The sequence below is a fragment of the Seriola aureovittata genome, chromosome 16, assembly GCF_021018895.1.
Source record: "Seriola aureovittata isolate HTS-2021-v1 ecotype China chromosome 16, ASM2101889v1, whole genome shotgun sequence".
Lineage (NCBI taxonomy): Eukaryota > Metazoa > Chordata > Actinopteri > Carangiformes > Carangidae > Seriola > Seriola aureovittata.
Genome location: NC_079379.1, coordinates 10,882,775 through 10,904,987, shown reverse-complemented (window position 1 = coordinate 10,904,987; position 22,213 = coordinate 10,882,775). Strand labels below are relative to the sequence as shown.

Here is a 22,213-nt window from a genome sequence, read left to right as displayed (position 1 = left end):
CTCCAAAAAGCAGAGGGGTGCTGCAGATTCATGTGATAATTAATAACAATAATTACTTCATTGTTCTCACATTGCTGTTCGATACATTGTACATTGTACAAAAAATATTAATCAAGGCTGCTTTAAAGCAGTTTTTTGACATTTGTGAAAATATACTTATTTGCCTTCTTGCCAAAATACCCCTCCCATACCTGCTCAGTATGAAGCGACTGCCAATAGCCAGTTAGCTTAACATTAAAACTGGAACAGTCAGAAAATAATCAGCACACAGCCTCCAATAAAACATACAATAAAACAACAATAAAACATCTTTACACTTAGTTTTTTGTACAGATTTTGTGCTGGTAGGCTAATTATTTCCCCCACTCTGAAGTCTTTATGCCAATGCTAATATGATTAGTGGAGAGAACATCAGACTCATATCAGAACATTACGCGTAGTTATTTGTTTATGTTGTTTGTTAGCTTGTAACTGACAGTGACTCAGAGTGTTATTGGTTGTGCTAATGCAAATTCTCAGTCTCTGTATTGACAAGGTTTCAGCGACTGGTGTTAGAAGAAACATTAGAGAGACTCAGCCACAGGTTTGAGCCTCAGTTAGACTCAGACTCAGATGATGAGTCTGTTGTGACCACAATCAGCAATTAACAGAAATATCAGTACGGTTAGTATCTTTTATTTGTTTATACAGTTTGTTAGCTTGTAATGCTAACTCTTGCTTTCTGTACTGACAAGGTTTCAGGTTTTTTATCCGCGCCCCGTCCCTGCAAGTTGACAGGACTGGTTCCTTAGGTTTGTGATGTATGACCCAGTCATGGTATCTACTGCTTATTTCACTCATGGAATGTCTTGTATTATATAAAAAAACATCATATGGACATGTTAACAAGGTTAAAAACTTGGTTTTAATTGGAGGGTGGTCTTTAATGGCAAAGCAAATGTTTTCCAAAATTTCAAACTAGTGTTTGATGTCACAGGACACTCAATTTGTCTAATAGTGAACTGTATGCAATTTGACTAAATATAAACTACCCAATCAATGCATAATACTCACTGCATCATTTAACAGAGAAAAACAAAGCACAGCTTACAAATCCAGTAGAGTAGGATATGCCTCTAGAGTGTTATTGTTAAACTGAATTAGCCCTGTGTCTTCTCTCACAACTGAAGTGCACTAGGTTACAGTATGTGGCCATATGGGCTCTGTCTAGCATTACTGTCACCCCTCATTTATTATAGTGAGGGAAGATGGCCCCGCTATGCCCCTCAAATCCTCTTAGCCAACATTTCGCTGATTGATTTTTTTCCCCTTCTACCTCGATTCAGATTATCAATGTGATAAAAGCAGGAAGTTGTATATTATTAATGCTATTCAGTCTCATGGGTGGATGGATGGATGCGAAAGAGAAAGATAATTGTTTCAGCAGTGGCCACGTCTGGAAGAATAATATCAACGCAACGTAATGGAATTTAAAGGAACCGCAAACTGAGTAAAAGAAATGAATGATGTGAATGTGATTCAGTCCCGTCTGTTACATATGGAGAGGGAGTGGATTATCAGTGAAATTAAAGTTGTCACTTCTTGTGATTGCACTCTAGAGGTTTGTGCATATGAAGATTAATAATTAATCTATTTCCTCAATGAAATAAAAAAAATCCACAGCCATGAAGTGTAGGTAGCAGCTGTCAGACATGGAGCTTACAGCACAAGCACATTATATTCATGTTTTTTGGGGGGGGTTTTTTTAAATTTTTTTATTTCACCCCCTGCCAACTTAATTCCTACTCCAGGCCTCCATCACAGAGATCTGCGATAATAGTTTTGTCTCAGCAAAACAGTATTAAGCAGGTTCCCCGTAAACAATGTATTCCACTTCAGGCTATAGAGGCCACATAGTATGTTTAACAAACAAAATAAGTCTTTTGGACATGTGGTTTAGCTTCATGTTGTTTAAGACAGTCGGGTTAACGTATTCCAACGGACTCTGTCCTATGTGTTCTCCAGATGGCACCGCACACTGCCTCTCACAGATTGTATATGGCTCTGAGATCCTTCATAAATTCAGATGATTCCCTCCCTCAATCCTCTCTCTCTGAACTATACTAAATGATGATCATGGAGATTATGTATTGGTAATTCCTGCCAGGTCTTTAAAAGAATGCCCATGCTGTGCACTTAATACTCAGTGGAGGGATTATGCAGACCCCTACATGTGGTGTTGTGGCTGCATACCTCCAGTCAGACTAAACCCAATCTGTTACAGATTTGGACTAAAGAAGAGAGGTGCAGCAAGCACAAGGGGGTGGGTGGAGGGCTGTGCAGGGCTGTATTCATGCTTTACAGTACATTCCACTTCTTCTATATCATGGGGGATCAGAGCTAAACCTCCCTTTGGAGGCAGTATTTTCATCTTGTATTAGGACGTTAAAAAAGAACCTTGGCTTGTGTCAAGGCTGTGCACTTTATTTATTTTTTTTCTTGATTCTCTTTTTTTTTTCTACATTTTTATTTTCCCTCTGTGGTCGAGTCAAACCCAAATTCCTCTACAGTTTCCCCTTGAATGTGGGTCCAATTAAACACATATGTGGATTTTCATACTGAAGCTCATAAAAGGTAAACTCCAGCGATTTACATTACATTTACATAAGGAATGCTAAGTACCTACACATGTGAGGTGTTAATATCTCTATCAAAAGCAGATGGTCATCACTATTCATTACTCTCACCCAAGGTGTTTCATTGAGCAGGAATCCCTGAGCCGGGCATGATTGTTGCTCCATGTGAAATAATTTCCTCTCAGGAAATGCCAAAAATGTCATCATTTGGATCCATGTTTAGAGGTATTTGAATGGTCTGCTGTGTCTGTATTCTATTTTAGATTGCAATCAACCAATAGGTTGCGTCCTCAGCACTTCACGAAACTAAACCCATATCGAGTATATGAGAGGCCATGTCGGACAAAAGGACACAAATTTTATGTCTGTTATTATGTGAGCTTTTTATTGCATGTGTGTAAACAATAAAGTTTGATTTACAGGTAATTTCTGCTCAGCCCCTCATACACATAAATCCATATACATATACTGTATATATACTGTATAAGAGACCATTTGGCAGTGAATGCTATTCTGTATTGAGTTCAAAAACTTGGCATGAATCGTCTTGTTGCGTTTTATGATGGTTGTCCAGATCAGCCAGCATGTGTAAAGGTTTGTGTGCTGTTAAACAGCGATTTCTTCTCATGACTGTCAGTGGCCAATCACAGTGTGGCAATGTATACATGGTTATATATTTAAGCATTTTTTTTTTTTAATTAGCTTTGCTTAATGTAAACAAAGCCAGAAACTGTAGTTAATGTAAGTATAATAACAAAAAAGGCAGGTGATATACACTGCATGAAAAATCCATTAAAGCAAAAGCAAATCTGTAACAGTTTTAAGAACTCTGGAAAAAGATGGCATTGTCTCCAGTTTCCAATTTTAACAGCACATTTCAAAATCTATGTTTGCCAATTTCCTCTAAAAAACTGTTTTGTTTTTTTTTTTTATGGAAAATAGGTGCAATTATTCATCTTTCCAAATAAAATCATTACAATAGCTGCAGTGTGTTAAAAAGAGGTTGGAGATGCCTCTGCTGTTCTGCTATGTCTTGCTGCCCCCTCGTGGTGAAACAAGTGATGATTCACCCTCACGGTGAAGTGGGAACGGTTAAAAAAACCACATGAAGCAGATTGAATTCTAACTAAACAGAAACAACAACAAAGGGAAACATAAGGTGTTGTCGTAATTTAAACAATTTGTATTTATTCAGTGTTTATTTCTGTAATCCATTTTTCTTTTGCAAACAATCTGCCAGCAGGTGAAGTTTACATGGATTTAATCTGCTAATCGTTGCACAAGAAGCGCTGCTCATTAACTTACAATCAAGCAAAGTTAAAAAAAAAAAAATCAAAAGAACTGTTTGCGAGAAAACAACTTTTCATCGTCAGCCAATGAATCAACGCTGTTATCAGTCAAACCGCACACGCACCCATGCACATAGCGAAGTAAACACACAAAAGCGCACACACACACACTCACACACACACACACAAACACACACAGACATCAGACTCGTATCTGAAATACAAAACAGCAATGCATAAACAGAACTGTGGAAACTAGTGATTAGCTGTGCAGCAGAGGTATAATTGGAGCTCCTAATTACAGTATTGCCTCATTGTTCCTCTCTACCTTTAATTTACCACATTTACATCCCAGAACAACAATAACTTTGGTTGGGATCATAATGGGTGAAGGACTGGAAAGTTTTCACCAACGGCAAAGAAATGCCCTCAACTGTGTGGTTAAACACAAGTAACAGAGCAATAAAATATTTGTGACCTTTTTTTACTCACATAATGATCATATTTCTAAATCAAAATATATGTTAAGCTTTAAGTATTATGGGCATGAAATGAGTAAAAGCTTCTACAGGAAAGACAGCACTGTGTGGTGCTGTATCTACATTAGTTTTATAAATGTATGCAATATAGCCTGGCTACAAGTGCAAGCATCAAAGGTATAATTACATATTAAGTGCTGGATATACCAGACACCACTTAAGCAATACTTCTTGCAAAAATGCATATAACAAAAATGTAAGAAACTTAATTACATTGCATATTTGTTGCTATAGAAACATTTTCTCATACAAAGAAAATTAAATACAAAAACAAAATCGCTGAGATGTCTAACTTTTTGCTCTAGCTGAGTAAATACTTCACAATTACCAATTACATTCCAAATTACCATATAACCTCAGATCAGGCATCAATTGTTATTTAAATTGGAGACACGGGGTTGGATGGTTACCCTTCTGACCGGAGTCTGATCCGCGTTCCGATTGGCTACCAGCTCCTGGAGCTGCAGGGCCCCTCCACCAATGAAACAGAAGGCCGGACACACGGGGCCAGAGCAATCTACATGACCCTCCCACAAAGGTCGCAGAGAGTGGGCATCGTAGAAAGTGACACGGCCCTTCTCAAAGTCAAGGCACACACCGAGCCGGGGCGGCAGCGGGTAGGTGACGCCTGTGGGCGAGGAGGGGCCGTTGCTGTTGGCGATGGGGTCTCGGTTCCCATGGCTACTGTGGTGGTGGTTGCTGTGCTGGGGCAGGTAGATTTTACCCATTCCCATAGTGAGGAAGCAGAAAGGCGGAGCAGAGTCCAAGGCATCTTCTGCTCCACTGTCATGACCGCTGTCTGGGTCGTAGCTGGAAACGAAGCACATTTTATAAAATCAGGATGAGATTGACAGCTACTACAAAAGAATTCATAATTTACGTTATTGAGGCCTCAGTAGGTTCTGGTCAGGTTTGCATTCGCACTACTTCTGTACAATGTGGCTCAGCAGAAGCGGGTTGTTTCAAACATTTATCCATTACGTGTATTCTCCTATTTTGACTTCTTTCGCTCACTTTTTAACTATTTCCCATGCACCCTCAATCGCAGCACGTGTGTTACAAATGACTCAGTGCTACTGTCACAGTTGGTGGGTTATTGGTTTTTGGTTATTGTGAATAAATTTATTTATTTTATACCAGGTTATAATTTCATTTTTCTTTTTCAATTTAGCCAAGATTCTCAAAAATCTTTCCATGTACTACAGAAGCAGTGATTAGACCTGACTGGGAAAGATTGTACTACAGCTACTCACCGTGGACTGGCCATGTCTTGTGGAAGGTGAAACCACTCCTGCAGTTTAGATTCCAGACCGACGCCAACCTGTTCAAAAGAGAAAAAAGCAAACAATTTGTAATTACCTAAGCATTTGTCTTGTGGCAACTGATTGATCTAATGCTCTCTTTTCCCCAGCTACAATTATTTGAAGTGACGCAGAAACAAAAGCATTTTTAAGAGACGATAGGCTTCTCTCAGGTGATTATTTCCTGTACTATTTCATGAAAAATAACTCATCTTAAACCTCACATCTGTAATCACTGAGTTAATCTGATCATATTAGATACAATACAAATTAAAGCCTTAGTATGTGTAGTCCTAGAATGCACATATGTATACAATATAGATAAACATAAGACACTCGCAAAATCCTCTCATTATTCTTTGTAAACTTGTCATTTCCATTGAAACAACGCAGTCATGGGAGGTTTGTGGGGGCCAAAGCTTCTCACTCTGTGTTGTGCTTCTTTTCCCGCTAACTGTCATAAATACTTTAAACATCGTTACCTCTACAAATCACACGTTTTGGCTCAGGCATGATCTCTCTATCTACTTTTCCCAAAGTTAACAAAGAACCATGTGTCCATTTGCTGCATAGCTGAAACTGGATGGGAATTTAGTTTTAAAAGGGAGCCAGAGAGGGAAAGAGCTAAAACCACCTTAAAAGAAACCAAAACTTTATTTGATCCTTATTTCCTTGTCATTACCCACTTAAATTAAAAACAGCAGTGCATAAAACTCTCAGCAGCACACGCATTACTGGGCAAATTCAGGTACTTCACACTTGTCTGGTGACAAATATCAGACATATTTGAGGACAGGATTCGTTCTAGATCTTAGGAATAGCAGGCCCCAGCTTTCTCACTGCAGCATCACAATGTGACCCTGAACTTTAAATCTAAAAATCTGTTTTTTGAACGAAAAAGGTTTAAGTTTCGTAACAGTGCTGATCAGAATGTTGATCAGTTAAAGGCCCTAAAAAACAAATTTTCAATCAGCTTCTTACTATTAACAATTTGGACCCTACATGAACACATAAAGAGATTTCTGTACTTTGTGTTTTTCACTAAGCTCTTCTCACTGGTTTGAAGTGGGGCAGGGGGCTCTGTTGAAAACAGGTCAAGACATAGATTTATAAATCTGATCAAACCACACCCACACAGTCATTATGAAACAAGCTAGCATTTTTGTGTTAAACTTGGTAAATAATACAAGAGGAACTTTTGTTCAAACCTTTGTTACTTATTAATGTTGAATGTAATAAAGAAAATCTTTGAAACCGAGCTTTAATGTCACTTGTGCTTTAATGTTACAGTCTGATCATGATTCCAATAAGTAGTAGTATTCTGTACGTAAAATATATTTACTACTTGACTTTACTTGCCTTCACTAAGTAAGACCCAGGCTCCACTGAGCATGCCCAGTAGTGACGTCCCTGTGTAATAGCTACATCCCCGACCAGGAGGTCCGAGGTCAGGTGACAGGAAGTGAGGGCGTGGTCAGCGGCCTGCAGCAGAGAGAGACCAGGGACGCTACGAGCACAGCGCTGCTCTTTACTGACCACCAGCCGGTCGGCATGGAGACCCCAGCGAGAGTCCAGGTAGAAGTTGAGCACTGGGAGGGACACAGCAGAGAAAGGGGCAGGGACGGAAAACAGAAAGAGAAGGGAGGGAAGAAAACACGAGGGTAAAGAGAAGACAAAGAAGACAGGTGCATTCAGAAACGACATATAGGGGGTTAAGAAGCAACAGAAGAAGTTTGGGAAGCAACGGAGGGGGAGTGGTAAAGATTTACAATCAGAAAGCAGCAAGGAGAAGAGAAATTAGGAGAATAATAAACAATTAAGAGACTAAGGGGAGGGGAACAGAGAGCAGGCATGCACCTCCTCCCAACAGCACTGGAAGAGAAAAGGACACTGATCCATACATTGATGACTCAGGGAGTAAAATACAAAAGGTGTCGCAAAGACGTTCTGGCTGTGGGGAGTGCAGATCTTTCAAATACATCTTACAGGGGAAACATACGCAACAGCAGGAAGGAAAAAAACAGCCTCCAGTACAGGGACACAAGGAATTCACCAGTCACTCAACTCCACCATTAAAAAGCCCTGGATCTGAATCCGATCCACGTTGTTAAGCCTCAGGTCTTAACAAACTGCAAACCTCATCATCAGCGCTCGGACAGATCTCGTTTAAGGAGGTAGAGTGAGAGCCAGACGGGTGAGTGGGTGTCTAGATGGGGGGGGGGGTGGAAGAACAGAGGATGCATGGGATGACCACAAAGAGAGAGGAGAAGAGGAGATAATTATGCTGCATGGGGAACGGAGGTGTGGCCAAGAGATATGAATGCACTTCTTACGTTCCGGAGGAGGCACGTAGACTGGCAGCGTGGAAGTAGCGCAGAAGAGGATGACAAGTACAAAGCTGTGAAATGGAAATGATATATGAGAGAAAGATAAGAAAACAAAGAGGAAGAAAATGAGGATGTGCTGAAAGTGGAGAATGGTGGGTAAAAAATGGAAAAAGGAGATGGGAATAGGTAGAAAAGAAAGAGAATGAATTATTAAGTGTTTCACCATGGTAACCATCCTGATGCTTTTATTGTGACTGATAAATAATAGTTGGCGTGAAGAGATGAATGGCTCCTAGATGACATCAACTACAGTTTGCTGTATGGATATAATGAGATTTTGTTGTAGCTGTCATACACTTGTCACTGATTTAAGTGGCTATACGTTGTTAACCAAAAATAGTAGAAAGACTCATAGTTGGGTGGAAGATATAAAAAGACATGTTACATATAAAAATTACACTTTATGAAAGTGATGGATGAACCTTCTGACATTCTTGTTTTTAGCACCAATGGGTTAAAGGAAATCTTTAATTTTGGACATTTCCTCATAGTAACAATAGGATTGAAATCACCAAGTTTTATGCAGAGATCTGGGGATACATCGACCTTGCTGGAAAGAAGGGAGGTAAGTAATTGGAGGTAAGAAACAGATGTAATCAATATATAATTTCCCAGGTTAGCTGAACTTTTTTGAAGGAGAGAGCAAAAAAGATTCCTCAAGCTGTCCACTGTAATCATCCGTGACAGTTCACATATTGACGTTAAAGGAGCTATTTGTAAGTTTTGATATTGCAATCGATTAATCAAATCAATCATCAAAATAGTTACTGCTGAATTTTGATCGATTTGTTGATCAATTAATCAATAAATCATAACTGCAAATGCAATGGCTGAGACTATGAACAAACCCCCCCCCCCCCCCCCCCCCCAAAAAAAAAAAAAAAAAAGATTTATCCTTTAAAATAAGTCGAGGAGCTGTTGATGTGCACTCCGGCCCCGACATCATCTGCGGCTGTAACTCAGCAGAGGGACTGTAGCATCCCAGGGTTTAAGCCAACCTAGCGCCCGACAACGCTTTTGAAAATCTGATGGGTAGATGTTCCTTATCATCAACGGTGCATTCTAGTACACCCCATAAGTGTTAATTGGGACTGATCTCAGGAGACTGTGATGGCCAGATCGTTAACATCATTTCACACACTTGCAATGCAGTGGGGAGCACTATCTCGTCAGCCGGGAATGATTGTGCCGAATCATCAGTGACTGAATCATTGGCTTTTTGCAGTACAGCTCCCGACACTGGTGACTCAGAGTTCCTTATTGGCTCAGCATGTTACTTCCTGGTTAACAGCATACTGAAAAACAGCAAAAGCCACCGAGGCTTGATTTCATACAGAACAGAAGGAAACAGTTCGAATCAGTAACAGACTGAACTTATAGAAATTGAAGATAGAACTGAGAATTGTCAGAAGACCTGAATGCTCCTGCTTTACAAACCGTGACGCAATGGCTTATTCATGTGCATACTAATGTTCCATATACAACGTTCATTCAGCAGATGCTGTGGAGTAATTTAAGGTTAAGTGCCTTTTGTGGACAGGAGATGGACTGAATCCACTTAGACAACAAAGAGATGTCTCAGATTTCCCATTGTACTGCACCCTTCCAACTGCCTTTTCATCTACTCTCTGACTTAGTTACAGTGCTACCAAATCCTACAATGTTACCCCTTGCTCACTGCCAATGTTTTCAAACTCGAATGTGGATCACATTTCCATCAATTCATTGTACAAAATCTGTGTAAGAATCTTTCCACTCTTTCTTATTTTGTCTCTCCTTTGCAAATTAAAGTGGAAATTTTATGTTAACTTCCATCTATACATTTTTATTCTAGGACTCCACTACAGTAGGTTTGCATGATTCACAGCTCAAAAAATGTTATTTATCTCATGCAGCCTGTTTTGTAGCCCCTCAGATGAGCCCTTAACTGAAACAGGCATTGTTAGCTCCAGGCCCTTTAAGGCCCCCCTCCCTAAAAGCCCTCTGGTAGCCTGCCGAGCTGCAGCACCTTGTGCTTGTGAGCTCCGCTTCATCCTTTTACCAATGTGGAGGTTCTGAAAGAAAACTGTAAAACTACTAAGAACCAGAACATAATCTATTGGAAATGGCCACTTCTCAAATCCATCTGTACATGTTTTGAGCCTGAATCCATCCCAGAATAGAAGAGCGGACAGCCCGAACAGCCGCAGCAACAAAGACTACAGCAGGACGTCCGTGTTCAGTAAGTATTACACCCATCACCTGCTTATTGTGTGACATAACAGTGGATTTAGTCTTAAAATCACAATTTGCGTATACGTATTTTGCTATATACACACCTGTTAATAGTTGTTCCCCAAACGACTGTACAGTAAACCTGCACCGTTGGTTATTTGTATACTGGAGTTCATGAATTGCCTCTAATACTATTCAAGTAGGCTGTTTTAGGAGAGTGTGTATGTACATTTACCAAGAAGACCGAAGTTTGACAGGATTTTGGCTTGGAATAAACTCTGTTCCTGGAGCTGTGCTCGGAGCGGATGACCGTCTGTAGAAATCCGTGGCGAGCCGACGTCAGCTTGTTACAACAGTCCAGAGCAGTTTGATACTTGAGCTGTTGTCTCAGGGGGATTACTTTTATATATGTTTACCTCATTATTTGAAACTTTGGCCACATGTAATATGTACATCCAGGGATTTAAATTATGTATATGACAGAAATTAAAGAAAAGCAATACAAGTTCACTTTGATGTTTCATGTATTGCATGTATGAGATGTCTAAAAGTACACTTCACACCTTATTAAGTGGGGTCCTGCCAAACTAGGGCAGAGTTTGACCTGTTTCTATACACTTTTGTTGTTGTGCAGCTTCCCTGTGCCAAAGTCAAAGTCTCTGTATTTACTTGTTAATGAGGGTGAGTTAAAAGTTCAGTGCGTGCTCTCACCTGGTGCAGGTGGGGTGTGCAGGTACACCTCCTCACTGTACTCCCCGTAGCCTGCCTTGTTGCAGCCTCTCACCCGCAGCACGTACACGCTGTCCATCTCCAACCTGTCAATCACGGCACTGGTCCCACTCACTTCATCCAATCGCTGCCAGCCCCAGCGGGCGGCGGCCAGTCCTCCTCTGAGCCCGCCTCGGGACGCTCCTCCTGGTACCACACCCCGACGGCGATACTCGACAGAGAAGTGCCAGGCGGGTGCAGAGTCTTGGGGCAGTCGCCAGCACAGAAAGAGCTGGTCATAGGCCAGGGTACGCTGGGTGTCAATCACTGGAGCGAAGGGGGCTGTGATAAAATGTTTTGAATATGAAGTTTCCATGAGTAAAAAGCTTGAATGTAGAGGTTTAACACGTCATAGTCGTACCATCTTTCTATTGCTGGCTCACATTCACTTACTTTATTTGATGGCATCTCAGCTTTATTACACTAAGTGATATGAGAAAGAGCCCCTGTCTTTCTCTCCTTGTCTGCCTGTTCACTCCCTCCCTTCCTTATCTTGTACCCTTCCACTATCTCCATCCACACCCATCCCCGTCCTCTCCCTTCCTCTCCCCACTCCCTTTCTCACCCTGGATGAAGTTCAATTCTGTCAGGAGTTTGAGTTCTTTGGAGACGTCCAGCTGGAAGTGTCTGAAGGATGGATCAGCAGCCAGAGTGAAATGCTGGAGATTCTCAATTGCTTTACACAACCTGGTGCGGTGAAAAAAAAACAAGGGAAGCAGGGTTAGAGGGATAAAGGAGGATGGGTGTTTAAATGATGCTTCCATCAAGCTGCATGGGAGGACGAGACAGACTGACGAGGAGGGAGTGGTGTATGATCATTTTTAAAGGATAAGGCTGGTATTGGTCTATATTTTTCTTAGGGTTAAATCAACATTTCATTAGTTTATCTCTCAATACTTTCCACCTTCCCTACTGTGCCTGTGCCTGTGCCAAGCCTCAGGCCCATTCAATTCTCCTAAAGACAGGTTACAAAGTAACTTCCTAGGACAGCTGGGCACTGTAGCGTTTAGCAAATGTTATCCAAACAGAAGTAAATTGTGTATTTGTTGGGGACTATTTTCAGCTACGGATTAATATACATTATGGTGCACTACTGAGTGTTTAAAGGAAAAGGACAGGGTACTGTATGTGGTATTCACTGTAAACAACCTACAGTGCCCACATTCATTATGATGAAGGAACATGTGACGCAGTGGACTGTGTGCCTCATGTTTTTGGACAACGGTACTGTTCTATGTCACAGACAAATAAGCCATATCAGGATTTGGATACACAGGAAATACTTAAGATTAATTCAGTTTTGATTATTGATTTCTTGTCTTTGGTCATTTGGTCATTATTTAAGTTAAGAAATGTATCAGATATCAGATGTTCTGGTTGTTTTTGATTTGGCAAAATTCGATTTAGAACAAAACAAGAAAAAATAGAGAAAATAGTGACATATCTTCTTTAACACAGATCCACTCACCAAGAGATAATCAAGTTATCCCTCTCAAATACCGTATAAAATATTATTATTAAATAAATACTGTATAGTTTAATGATTACTATAAGCTATTACAAACAATACTGAGCAACATTTTTCCTATTGCAAGCTGTTTTCTGCAGAAACAAGGTGTGAGTAAAATCTGTTGCTGTAATAATTAAGGAAGAGACACTGACAAGGAAAGACAGAACTAATCTACGGCCTGTTCCATCAAGACAGAGAGTGATGGCAAAGATAAACAAATGGAAAACCTGTTATGAGTCTGGCGAGAAGCCTGCACGAAGCAGGGCTGGTCGGTTTCCTTCAGCAGTTCCTGGGTAAACGCCATGAGCCCTGCATGTTCCATCAATCCCCGTCTCTCTGCCACTTGTGCAGCCAACGCCTCGCCTCGTTTCTGCCGTGCCACCTCCAGAGCCTGGGTGAGGGAAGCGTGGCGCTCGGCCAGCGCCGCAGTCAAATCTCTGATGCTCTGAGCCAGCTGCTCTCTGGCCGACACACTGTTTACCTGGTGTTGAATAACACAGACGGACAAGTTCAAACATCTGACAACTCACAGCCAACTGATGCTAACTGAAATCACCTTTAAGTCCGGTTGATTAATAAGGCTTTTTCTATGAGAAGGCCGAGATTAATCAATAAGATTAAATTAATTGGTAAAAATGTGTCTGCCTTCACATGAGGCAGATTCCAAATAAGAACTTTATAATGGACAGATTACTACTGTGCACTGTGTTTCTTCATCTGTGTGCAATCTTGATTTTCATCATCTTTCATGAGCACATTTGTAGCTACGCTTTCATCTGTGGCATGAAACAGAACTTGTCTTGCAGGGTTGTACCTACAACAGGAAAGCATCTATCTTTATTGTTACGTAAGTACGGATTTCAGTACAACATGTTCATATTAGGAAAAGAAAGAAAAACAGTTGAGTGGAGAACAAGCTCAGACACGTTAGATCACACAGAAAATGGGAAGTGGTTGCACACAATATCATTATACTATAAGTAGTATAATATTATTATAGTAGTAGCATCCAAATGACCAATAAAATTTGATTGGTTGAAGCTGGCTCCGTGTTTTCATTGTAGAATCACCTGTTGGGTTAATATTTTAACACAGTAATATTTATATATAGCATCTATAAGTAGTATATAAGCAGTAAATATATAATTTATAACACACTATAATGTATTTGAATGCATATATAAGAATATTTTTGTGTGTATTAATAACTGTATTTGTCAGCGACTAGGCTATAACTCCTGTGAAGCATCAATAACTGCTGGATAAACAGATAATGAATGACAATATAATATAACACAGGTGTATTTGCAGAGGGTACAGTATGTCTTCATATTTTTATATTAATATTTAGTGCTTATTTATACTTCTTCTTCACTGTAACAAACAAATGCAGTCAGCTGATGAAGACCATGAGATGAAGTTGAAAGCTCCAGGAGGAATCTAGTAACTTCATGAGTTTTCATTATCTGTTTGTTGACAACTACATTAATAACAGTTCAGATGTCCTTATATTTGTTAAATTAACAGACAGGAACCTTGGCAATTTTGTTGGTATTTAGCTGCTGCTTGGTGTTACATCCATGTTCAGCAACATTTTGTGAGCCCTAACTATTAATCACCTCAGTCTGAGTGATGGCGCTCTCCAGCTGGGTAATCTGAGCCAGAACTGTGTCCTGGTTGGACAGAATGTAGTTCATCTCCTTTGTAATCTTCTCCTGTCAAATAGACCACAAATACACATCAGACAGGTTAATTGTTACACACAGTCTTACATTAACTCTACATTAGACCATTTACTGAACGGTTCTGCATTACTGCACATTGTACGTTGCTTGGCTTCTTTTTAAAACTGTTTTTAGATGTCAGTGCGTCACTTCACTTCATCGAAACTCAATAATTGAATTTTAAATGGTAGAGAAGCAACATTAAAGTGCAGTTTTCAGAACAATTCTGTGTATTAAACCTTGCAATTTGCAGGACATTTAGAGAAACCTAGTTCAGATCATGTCAGACTCAGAGTCATACCTTCAGGGCTTGGTATGCCTGGGCCACTGGGAGGATTTTGTGTCCGGTGTGGATGCGGCGCAGTTTGCAGAGCGGGCAGAGCAGCCGCTGACAGGACCTACAGTAGAACTGCAGTTTCTCCTGGTCATGCTCTGGACAAGTCAGAACCTGAAGAGGAGAGTCAAATTAAATCTGAACAAATGTATTTGAAACACATTTTACCTGGGGGAGAGGAAAGAGCAGAGCAGTGTAGCAGAGAATTACGAGGATGCGCATGTATTTATCTTATCCAACAGCAGCCAGACGGTCTCAGAAAACACAGAAGTAAAGCATATGTAAAGGTTTTTATCTATTTTAAATATATACACATACTTATGTTCATGTTTCTTCTTTCTTTTCCATCGTTCTAATCCATGTGGATCTGATCTGAAAATATTAGACCTTTGTGTTCACACTGCTAAATCAAAAAGTAGGATCCGTGCCACAAATGTCTCATGAGTAGCAAACACACAGTTGATCCCCCTTAAGATAAGTGGCACTGCACCGAGAAAGGCAATCAGACATTTACATAACAACCCAGTCACCAGCCTTTAAGAATAATAATGGAGGTATTCCTTCCAGATCCATCTGCTTTTATTAGATTTGTGCCTCTTTTGTAAATAAATAATAGTGGATATTCCAAGATCCGATTTATCCGACAACATTTCCTCACAGACTTCTTTTTCTGCAAAGTCTCTTGAGTCTACACAATGTAAGTACGTGTAAGTTTTATAATTGATAAAGCAATTAGTTAGCCATTAGCAACTTATAAACCCTTTGAAAAGAGAGCCTTTGTATTGTTTTAATTGATATGAAGTGATATGAAAATGAACTTTATCATATTACACATGTCGATGAACAGTAAGTGTCTGAATGTCTTACCTTTGGTCTGAAGTTGAGTGTAGGTAAAATATGTTCATGTTGTGCCCGTGGTGTCCCCCATGGGTGATACAGCTTGAAACACTCATTACAGAAATTGGCCCTGCAGTCAGCGCAGCCCTTGGTGGCCTCCAGAGCCTGAGGAGGCTTACAAAACTGGCACATAACAGCCACACTGCCCAGACTCACTGTGTGTCTGTACCTGGTGGTGGTATGGAGGGAATCAGAGAAATATTGTTTTAGACCACAGTTATACAGCTGTGATTATGTAACTTTTTATCAAAAGGGATCTGCCAAACAAATAGCAAATAATTAGTAGTCAAAAGCAGAGGACAATTCTAAACAGCCGAATGTAAGGGTGTGAGAACTTCTACAACGCGACAGCAAAATATTCGGTGTGAGAGACTGAGACAAACAGTATTGAATAGGCGATAAAGTGACCCCAAAGTCAATAGACTGTGGAAACACACAGTCAGCCAGAGTAGCTACCGTATGTTGCAGTGCATGCTCTGCAGAATCCCTCAACAGCAACAACTGCAACAACCACAACTAGATCTATCTTCCCACACCTTCTGCTTTTCAGCCCCAAGTTACAAGTTACAAGTTTTTTGTGCATATTTTTGCATTGTTTGTGTGTGTGTGTGTGTGTGTGTGTGTGTGTGTGTGTGTGTGTGTGTGTTTGTGGTACCTACCTCTCAACTATACGCTCCAAAGTGAGATTGCGCAGACAGTCAGTCAGACCCTTCTCTCCCATCTCCACATCTCGGCCACAGGGGACACAGGGGAACATCATCACCAGCGGTGGGCCCTCCTTCCGGCGTCGCCCTGGATACGTCCCATATCCCGGAGACCGAGGCATGGATGGAGAAGGCGGATGGGGACCTCGAACCAAAAACAAAAAAAAACATGTCATCATTCTAAAATGCAAATAAAAGCCCTCACACCAAAAAGGCTGTTTATAATCATTAAGAAACAATGTTCTGTTGAGATAAGTTAAAGATATTCCCCCTCTCTCCCCCCCTTGATGGATTAAATTGACATGGCAAATGAAGAGTTATTCCATACCTGATCGCAGCACACGGTCAATGGGCCTCTGCTCAGCTTTAGGAACAGGCCTGCGTGCCTGACGGGGTGAGCGGGTATTGGGAGTGGAGGCTGGAGAGTTGGGCTCTGGGGGAAGCTCTGGAGGTGGGTATCCATTTGCCACTAAGACCTCCGAGGCACACATGAGGCAGACGCTGTGCTGGCATGGCAGGACCACGGGCTGCTTGACTATGTCCTTACACACATGGCAGTGCAGCTCATGCTCCAGGCTCTTCATGTTAGACTGTCGGAGGCAAAGAGGTGAAAACATAAAAATAAGTTGAGTAACTTCAGGACAACATGTAAGACCAAGTAACGTACAAAGAGCAACAAATCTGCTCAATTAGCCTTTTGTTAGAAGTCAAACCTGCAGCTAGGTCTGAATATTAAACATGGGTGATATCCAAAATGTAATATCTCGATACAGTCAGCCCAAATATCCCGATATAATACATAATTATATTATTGTATTTCATGTTTCAGGCATAAGTGATCCTACTAGTAAACAGCAGTTCATAGTTGTATTTGTCAAATGCCAAGGTGCAATGTACAGTAAACAAAGCAGTGAAATGAGGGTTGGGCTCATCAGGTTGTGCAAAACTGCAAAACTGAAAAAAAAAAAAATCGATTTCGCATAAGGCGGGGAATATCGCAATATTTGCTATTATTGAGTGTCGGCCCAGGCTGTATAAAATGTCCCTGCTGGAGGTCAAGTGACATCACAGCACGGCACACCTGCTCTGCCTCAGAGACTGTGCACATGCATGCTTCCCCTTCGACAGACTACTGTATGAATAATTAACTAACCTCTCTCTGCTGGTCTTTTCTTCCATGAATATCCTTTGTTACAGCAGTGTCCGTCGATGACAACGTAAGTTCTGTCAAATAATATCTGATGGTATGTGTCCATCGCGATATAATACCGACTGTCGACAGTAGTAGTGTTGTAGTAGTAGTGTTCAGGAGCTGATGAGATCATTAGCTGGCTATTAGCTTAACCCACAAGGTACTCATGTAACTACGGTACACAATTAGCATCGTTATACCAACTCTGATTTACTCTATTGACTGTGTTACCTCCTGTCATGTTGCTAAAACTAGCGCAAGGAGGCACTGAATTCCGTGACACAGTGTCTTGTCCGGTCATGTGACCTTCTACACACCTGGACATCAGCGCCATGTTAGTGTTCATTCATGTCCATGCCCTGACCCCTTGTGGTTATTAGGTAGCATTACTTTTCATTCATGTAACAAATACCCCATGTTAAATTCTAAATGTGCTGTGAAGTCATTATTATTTCCTGTTAGAGATATCACAAACCACATGTAATGTACCTGTCATATTAACAACTCCTCATGCTTGGAAACCAGTGTATGTTTGGAATAAATGTTTCATCTGAAGGAGTGAAATTGCTGCATTTTCTCTGACCGGAAGATTAGGCCAGTTGTACACCTCCAGACTATAGTCACCCAAGTTGTTTTTTACACAAACATACTGGATATCATTTGAAAACTCTCTCAAATGTTAAATATTGTCAGCCGTGCAAGAAATTAATAGTCTAAAACAACATTTTGATTTAAAAAAATGAACCATATTATTAAAGAATAAGTAAACGTTAGGCTATGAATCTGACCAAGCACTCAGACAATTGATCTACGGACACATTTCAGTTGGACCCAGAAAAGTAGTGAGGTTTGATACCTAGCCATATACTTGCAGGCTTACCACTGAGGAAGTACAGTATTATAGGAGACAGAGATGAACTGAGAGAGAGACAGGGCAATGGGTACAGCTGTCCCAGACCGGCGACATAGGGCATCAATCTTCTTAAATATGGATTAAGACCAGGCATTAATTATTCAACCACTGCACAGAGTGCATCTCTTCAATTCAAGCCATGCATATGAACATGAGCACTTTAGCCAGTAGCCACTACTGTATGTCTGTATGTCTTTCTGTATTTATTACATATTTTTTACTCAGCATCATCATGTGGATGTAAATGTGTATTACACAGGCTACAAATGACCACTAGCTCTAGTGTACATCCATAGATTGGCTTTGTTACTGCTCATATTTCTCATAGCATATCAGATGCTGCCTCCATGGTGGTACATACTGTCACATGGCACAATAAGAACAGGACAAAAAATGCAGTGCAAAGACACTGGATTTCACACATCACACACAGTAGAAGTGTTCGTTTTAATCAGTTTATATGACAGTTTGATGATGGGTTTATTTCTTTGTATACCTCACTGCTGAACCAGCACCTTCAGTCCATGTAACCACAGTGGTCAGAGCTTTTGTGGGTGTGGGTGGGGGGGGGACAAGTGAAAAAGCCGACCTCTAAAGCAGTTAGCATGTCACTGCCCAGCTAAAGGACATTGATTTGACAGAAAAGGACACACAGGCTGTTGCAGAAACCTCTGACTTCACATCCACAGTCACTCTTACTACAAGGCTTCATGTATCTCAGTATGTGTGTTAATTACTCAGATCTCGTGTATAAACAGTATGTGTTAGTGAACCATACGAGGAGTATGTCAAATTTTCATTCATTTTGCCGGTTCAGATGGCCTGCTTTATTTTGCTACATGGATGCCCTTGACACACAACCTCAGCCTACAACCAAAACTGTTGCAGGGCCACCACCACCAGCAGCAGCAGCAGCAGCAGCAGCAGCACTGACACTATGAGTTCACTTCAGAAATCGGGACAAGACAAACCGACTGACTGTGCTGCATAGGGGGTTTGGAGATTTTGTCACATTGATGTGATGCAGGATCAGGAGAACTTATAACAGCGCGCCATAAACCACTGTTAATACCACTGTTTCTGTGTGGGGTTGCAGAATCATATACAGGGGTACATTCCTGCATGTCCACTTGATTTTTAAGAAGGCCAAGAACTCACACAACATGCAGCTAGATGACAAAACTAACATATACAAGATGATTGATGCGAGCAATGCCCTCCCAGTTTCCACAGTTAAATAAAATGATACAGCTGCAGGCACGTTCCCCCAGTTGAGACACAATTAGGCTGCTGCAAAAGAAACGAAGAGATCCATATTCACTATTCTTACACTGGATTAACGGAACCTACTTTCCCCCTCAGTCCATCTCAGTCCCTCTGTGTCATTCTCCAATGTCAACTCCGGCCTGCCTTTTTTTTCTGCCCCCTCGTGCAATGTACTGTGTCGCAATTTCAGGATATCACGGTCCCAGCAGACCACAAACACCACGACAAACTGTGGGCCCGCAGCTGAGATGGATAGTGCGCACTGCTAATGCCGAGCCCGGCGCGGTGAAGGCGTGAAACAGGCGATGCGACATCGCATTCTTACCTTCACCTGGAATCTAGGCGCCATGGCAGCAGTGGACTACGTGCACATTCCCAGCATCAAGACAGCGCTGTCTCTTGAAAAGAGGGGAGGGGTTTGAGGCAGTGCATCTCGAACAATGACCCCCCCCTTCCTCCTCCTCCTCCGCCCCCTCCCCTTCCCCTCCTCCCATCCTGCACCGGTAAAATGACTAACTCGATTGCATGAAAAGATGCTGCACGTTATAATTTTTTTTTTTTTTAATGTGATATGTCATATAACATGTGCACGAACGAAGACCTCGGGAAAGTCAGTCCTCGTAACCACCTCTGCACACGATTCATGACATTTAACCCTATATTGCTACAAGCAGCACAGCAGCATCTACACACTTTTCTCCCTTGCCTCAGCAGCAGCAGCAGCCGAAGATCCTGCATCTCGTCTCCATGGAAACGACCATCCAGTGAGCCCAAAATAAGAAACGTGTCATTTCAGTCTGCACCCACGCTGTTTTGCCATTAGAAAAAAATCAAAACACTGTCATATCTACAGTCAAAAAAAAGCACATTTATTTACAGAACCGAAGAGGAAGTTAGCTCGAGTATGGTGTGCCGATCGAGGCATTTTAGGATCTCCATTAATGTGGGTTACAGCATCAAGAAAACCAACCTTACACCACAGATTTCCTACACCAAGAACTGGGGATTTCCCCTAAATTGTATCGGCCACATGCATCGTATTTCATTTTAATTCAAAGGCCTTCTTTATAATTGCAAGACAGACAGGCCCGTTTTCCAGAAACGCTCCGGAGGATGAAACATGGAGACACGGTATTCATCCACACCGTGAATTCAGTTCTACATTAAAAAAATTAAAAAATTAAAAAAAGGTTGCAGTTAAAAGAAAAAAAAGAAAAAAGAAATAGCCTACCCTTATTTGAGTATACACACACCGACAACACAAAAACAGACACATACTCACACTGATACGAACCAAAGCTTCCATCGTTGATGTGGCTGTTTTTAAATCCATCTCTGCCATTTTAAGAAAATAGCTTCCTCCTCTTTTCATCATCTGGATATTAATCGCGACGTATCTAGGCCATAGGCCATGTGGTACATATTAACAATTTAAAAATGTGTAACTATAATTTTTTTTCCGGTTTACCGTTTGGTAAAAATCTATTTGTATAATTTTTCAAAAGACAGTCGATCTGGACATTTTTGCGCATCAATACAAAAAGGCTGATAAATATCAGCTTCTGAGTAAAAAACAAACAAAAACGAGGACACCGATTCCTCAATTTGTTACTAATTTCAGTCTATATCCAAGCTGAATGATGCCTGTAGCTGTATTCCTCACCCAGACACCCGCCCCCCACCCTTGCCATCCCGCACCGGATGCCTTCAAATGATGTGGAACACAGCAGGTTGAAAGCTTGATGCCATTGGACGGGGAAAAGCGAATCTGAATCCTCCATCGGAGAGCAAATGTGTCAAGCAGTAACGTTCCCTCAAGGATGTAGACCGACATCACCAATCCTGTATGGAAACAGTGAGGGTTTTGAGGATTTGAGGTGAGGTTTTCCCTAAATAGCTAACATTAACGCATATGGCAGTGGAGCAACATTGGCCATTATCTTGTGGACTGTATGCCTTGGGTTACCAGCTGTAGACCCCAAATGTCACATTCATTTCATTTACTCGAATAAAATTCATTATTTATTGTAGCCTCCTTGAAATACTAAAAAATGAAAGTATTTATGATGCAGAACGAATCCACTCTGTGATTATTAGTATGATGTAATGACAATGATATATAAACAACAATTTGATGCTGTGGTTGGTGGATGTGTTGCTAATTTAACTATACTTTCATTGGTGTATAGTTCAATCTATAAAAGCGCATCACATCCTTAGGAATGATCATCATTTGTATGTTAAGTCTTAAACTGCAAAGCTACTAAAAAGTGTAGAAAGCTCAGTATTTCCTTTGATTTTAAAGTTCAACTAAAACTGAGGAGCACTTACAATATAGTTCCTTTCCGACACTGTGTTTTGCTTAAAGGGATAGTTTGGGTTATTTGATGGGGCTGTATGAGGTAGTCGTGCATAGTTGGTGTATTACCTGCAGTGGATGCCAGTTAAGAGAGGCGGCCGGGAACACCGGCACACTAGCAGAGCTATGTGCTTCTGTGCACGGGGCCACCAGAAGTGTTTAAGACACTGAAACAATCCTCTATCTGTTGAAAGGTACGCC

The 22,213-nt window shown here is 41.0% G+C and overlaps 1 protein-coding gene across 8 annotated transcripts; it reads right to left on the bottom strand.

Moving 5' to 3' along the window:
* Positions 1 to 3,775: 3,775 nt before the first annotated feature.
* Positions 3,776 to 21,349, bottom strand: trim46b (tripartite motif containing 46b). 8 transcript variants are annotated; one of them, XM_056399342.1, is made up of 12 exons: positions 20,936 to 21,347; positions 16,611 to 16,872; positions 16,238 to 16,427; positions 15,549 to 15,747; positions 14,649 to 14,795; positions 14,243 to 14,338; positions 12,851 to 13,104; positions 11,679 to 11,800; positions 11,057 to 11,395; positions 7,104 to 7,333; positions 5,697 to 5,764; positions 3,776 to 5,253 (listed from the first exon to the last, which is right to left on the bottom strand). In XM_056399342.1, the coding sequence occupies exons 1-12, from the start codon at positions 21,026 to 21,028 to the stop codon at positions 4,812 to 4,814; spliced, it is 2,442 nt and encodes an 813-aa protein (XP_056255317.1). In that variant the 5' UTR covers positions 21,029 to 21,347; the 3' UTR covers positions 3,776 to 4,811. The 8 variants fall into 8 exon arrangements, 7 of the variants coding, with proteins under 7 accessions (XP_056255317.1, XP_056255318.1, XP_056255319.1 ...); XM_056399343.1 differs by having other exon boundaries at positions 20,948 to 21,347; XM_056399344.1 differs by lacking the exon at positions 20,936 to 21,347 and adding an exon at positions 19,979 to 20,096.
* Positions 21,350 to 22,213: the final 864 nt, after the last annotated feature.

Bases quoted from the DNA above. Each gene is read 5' to 3' on its own strand.
- trim46b (XM_056399342.1), bottom strand. From the start codon at position 21,028: ATGATGAAAAGAGGAGGAAGCTATTTTCTTAAAATGGCAGAGATGGAT. The intron at 14,339-14,648 runs GTATGACTCTGA...TCTATTTGACAG, and splicing joins AGGCATACCAAGCCCTGAAG to GAGAAGATTACAAAGGAGAT. The intron at 7,334-11,056 runs GTGAGAGCACGC...TGTCCCTCCCAG, and splicing joins GCACACCCCACCTGCACCAG to TGCTCAACTTCTACCTGGAC.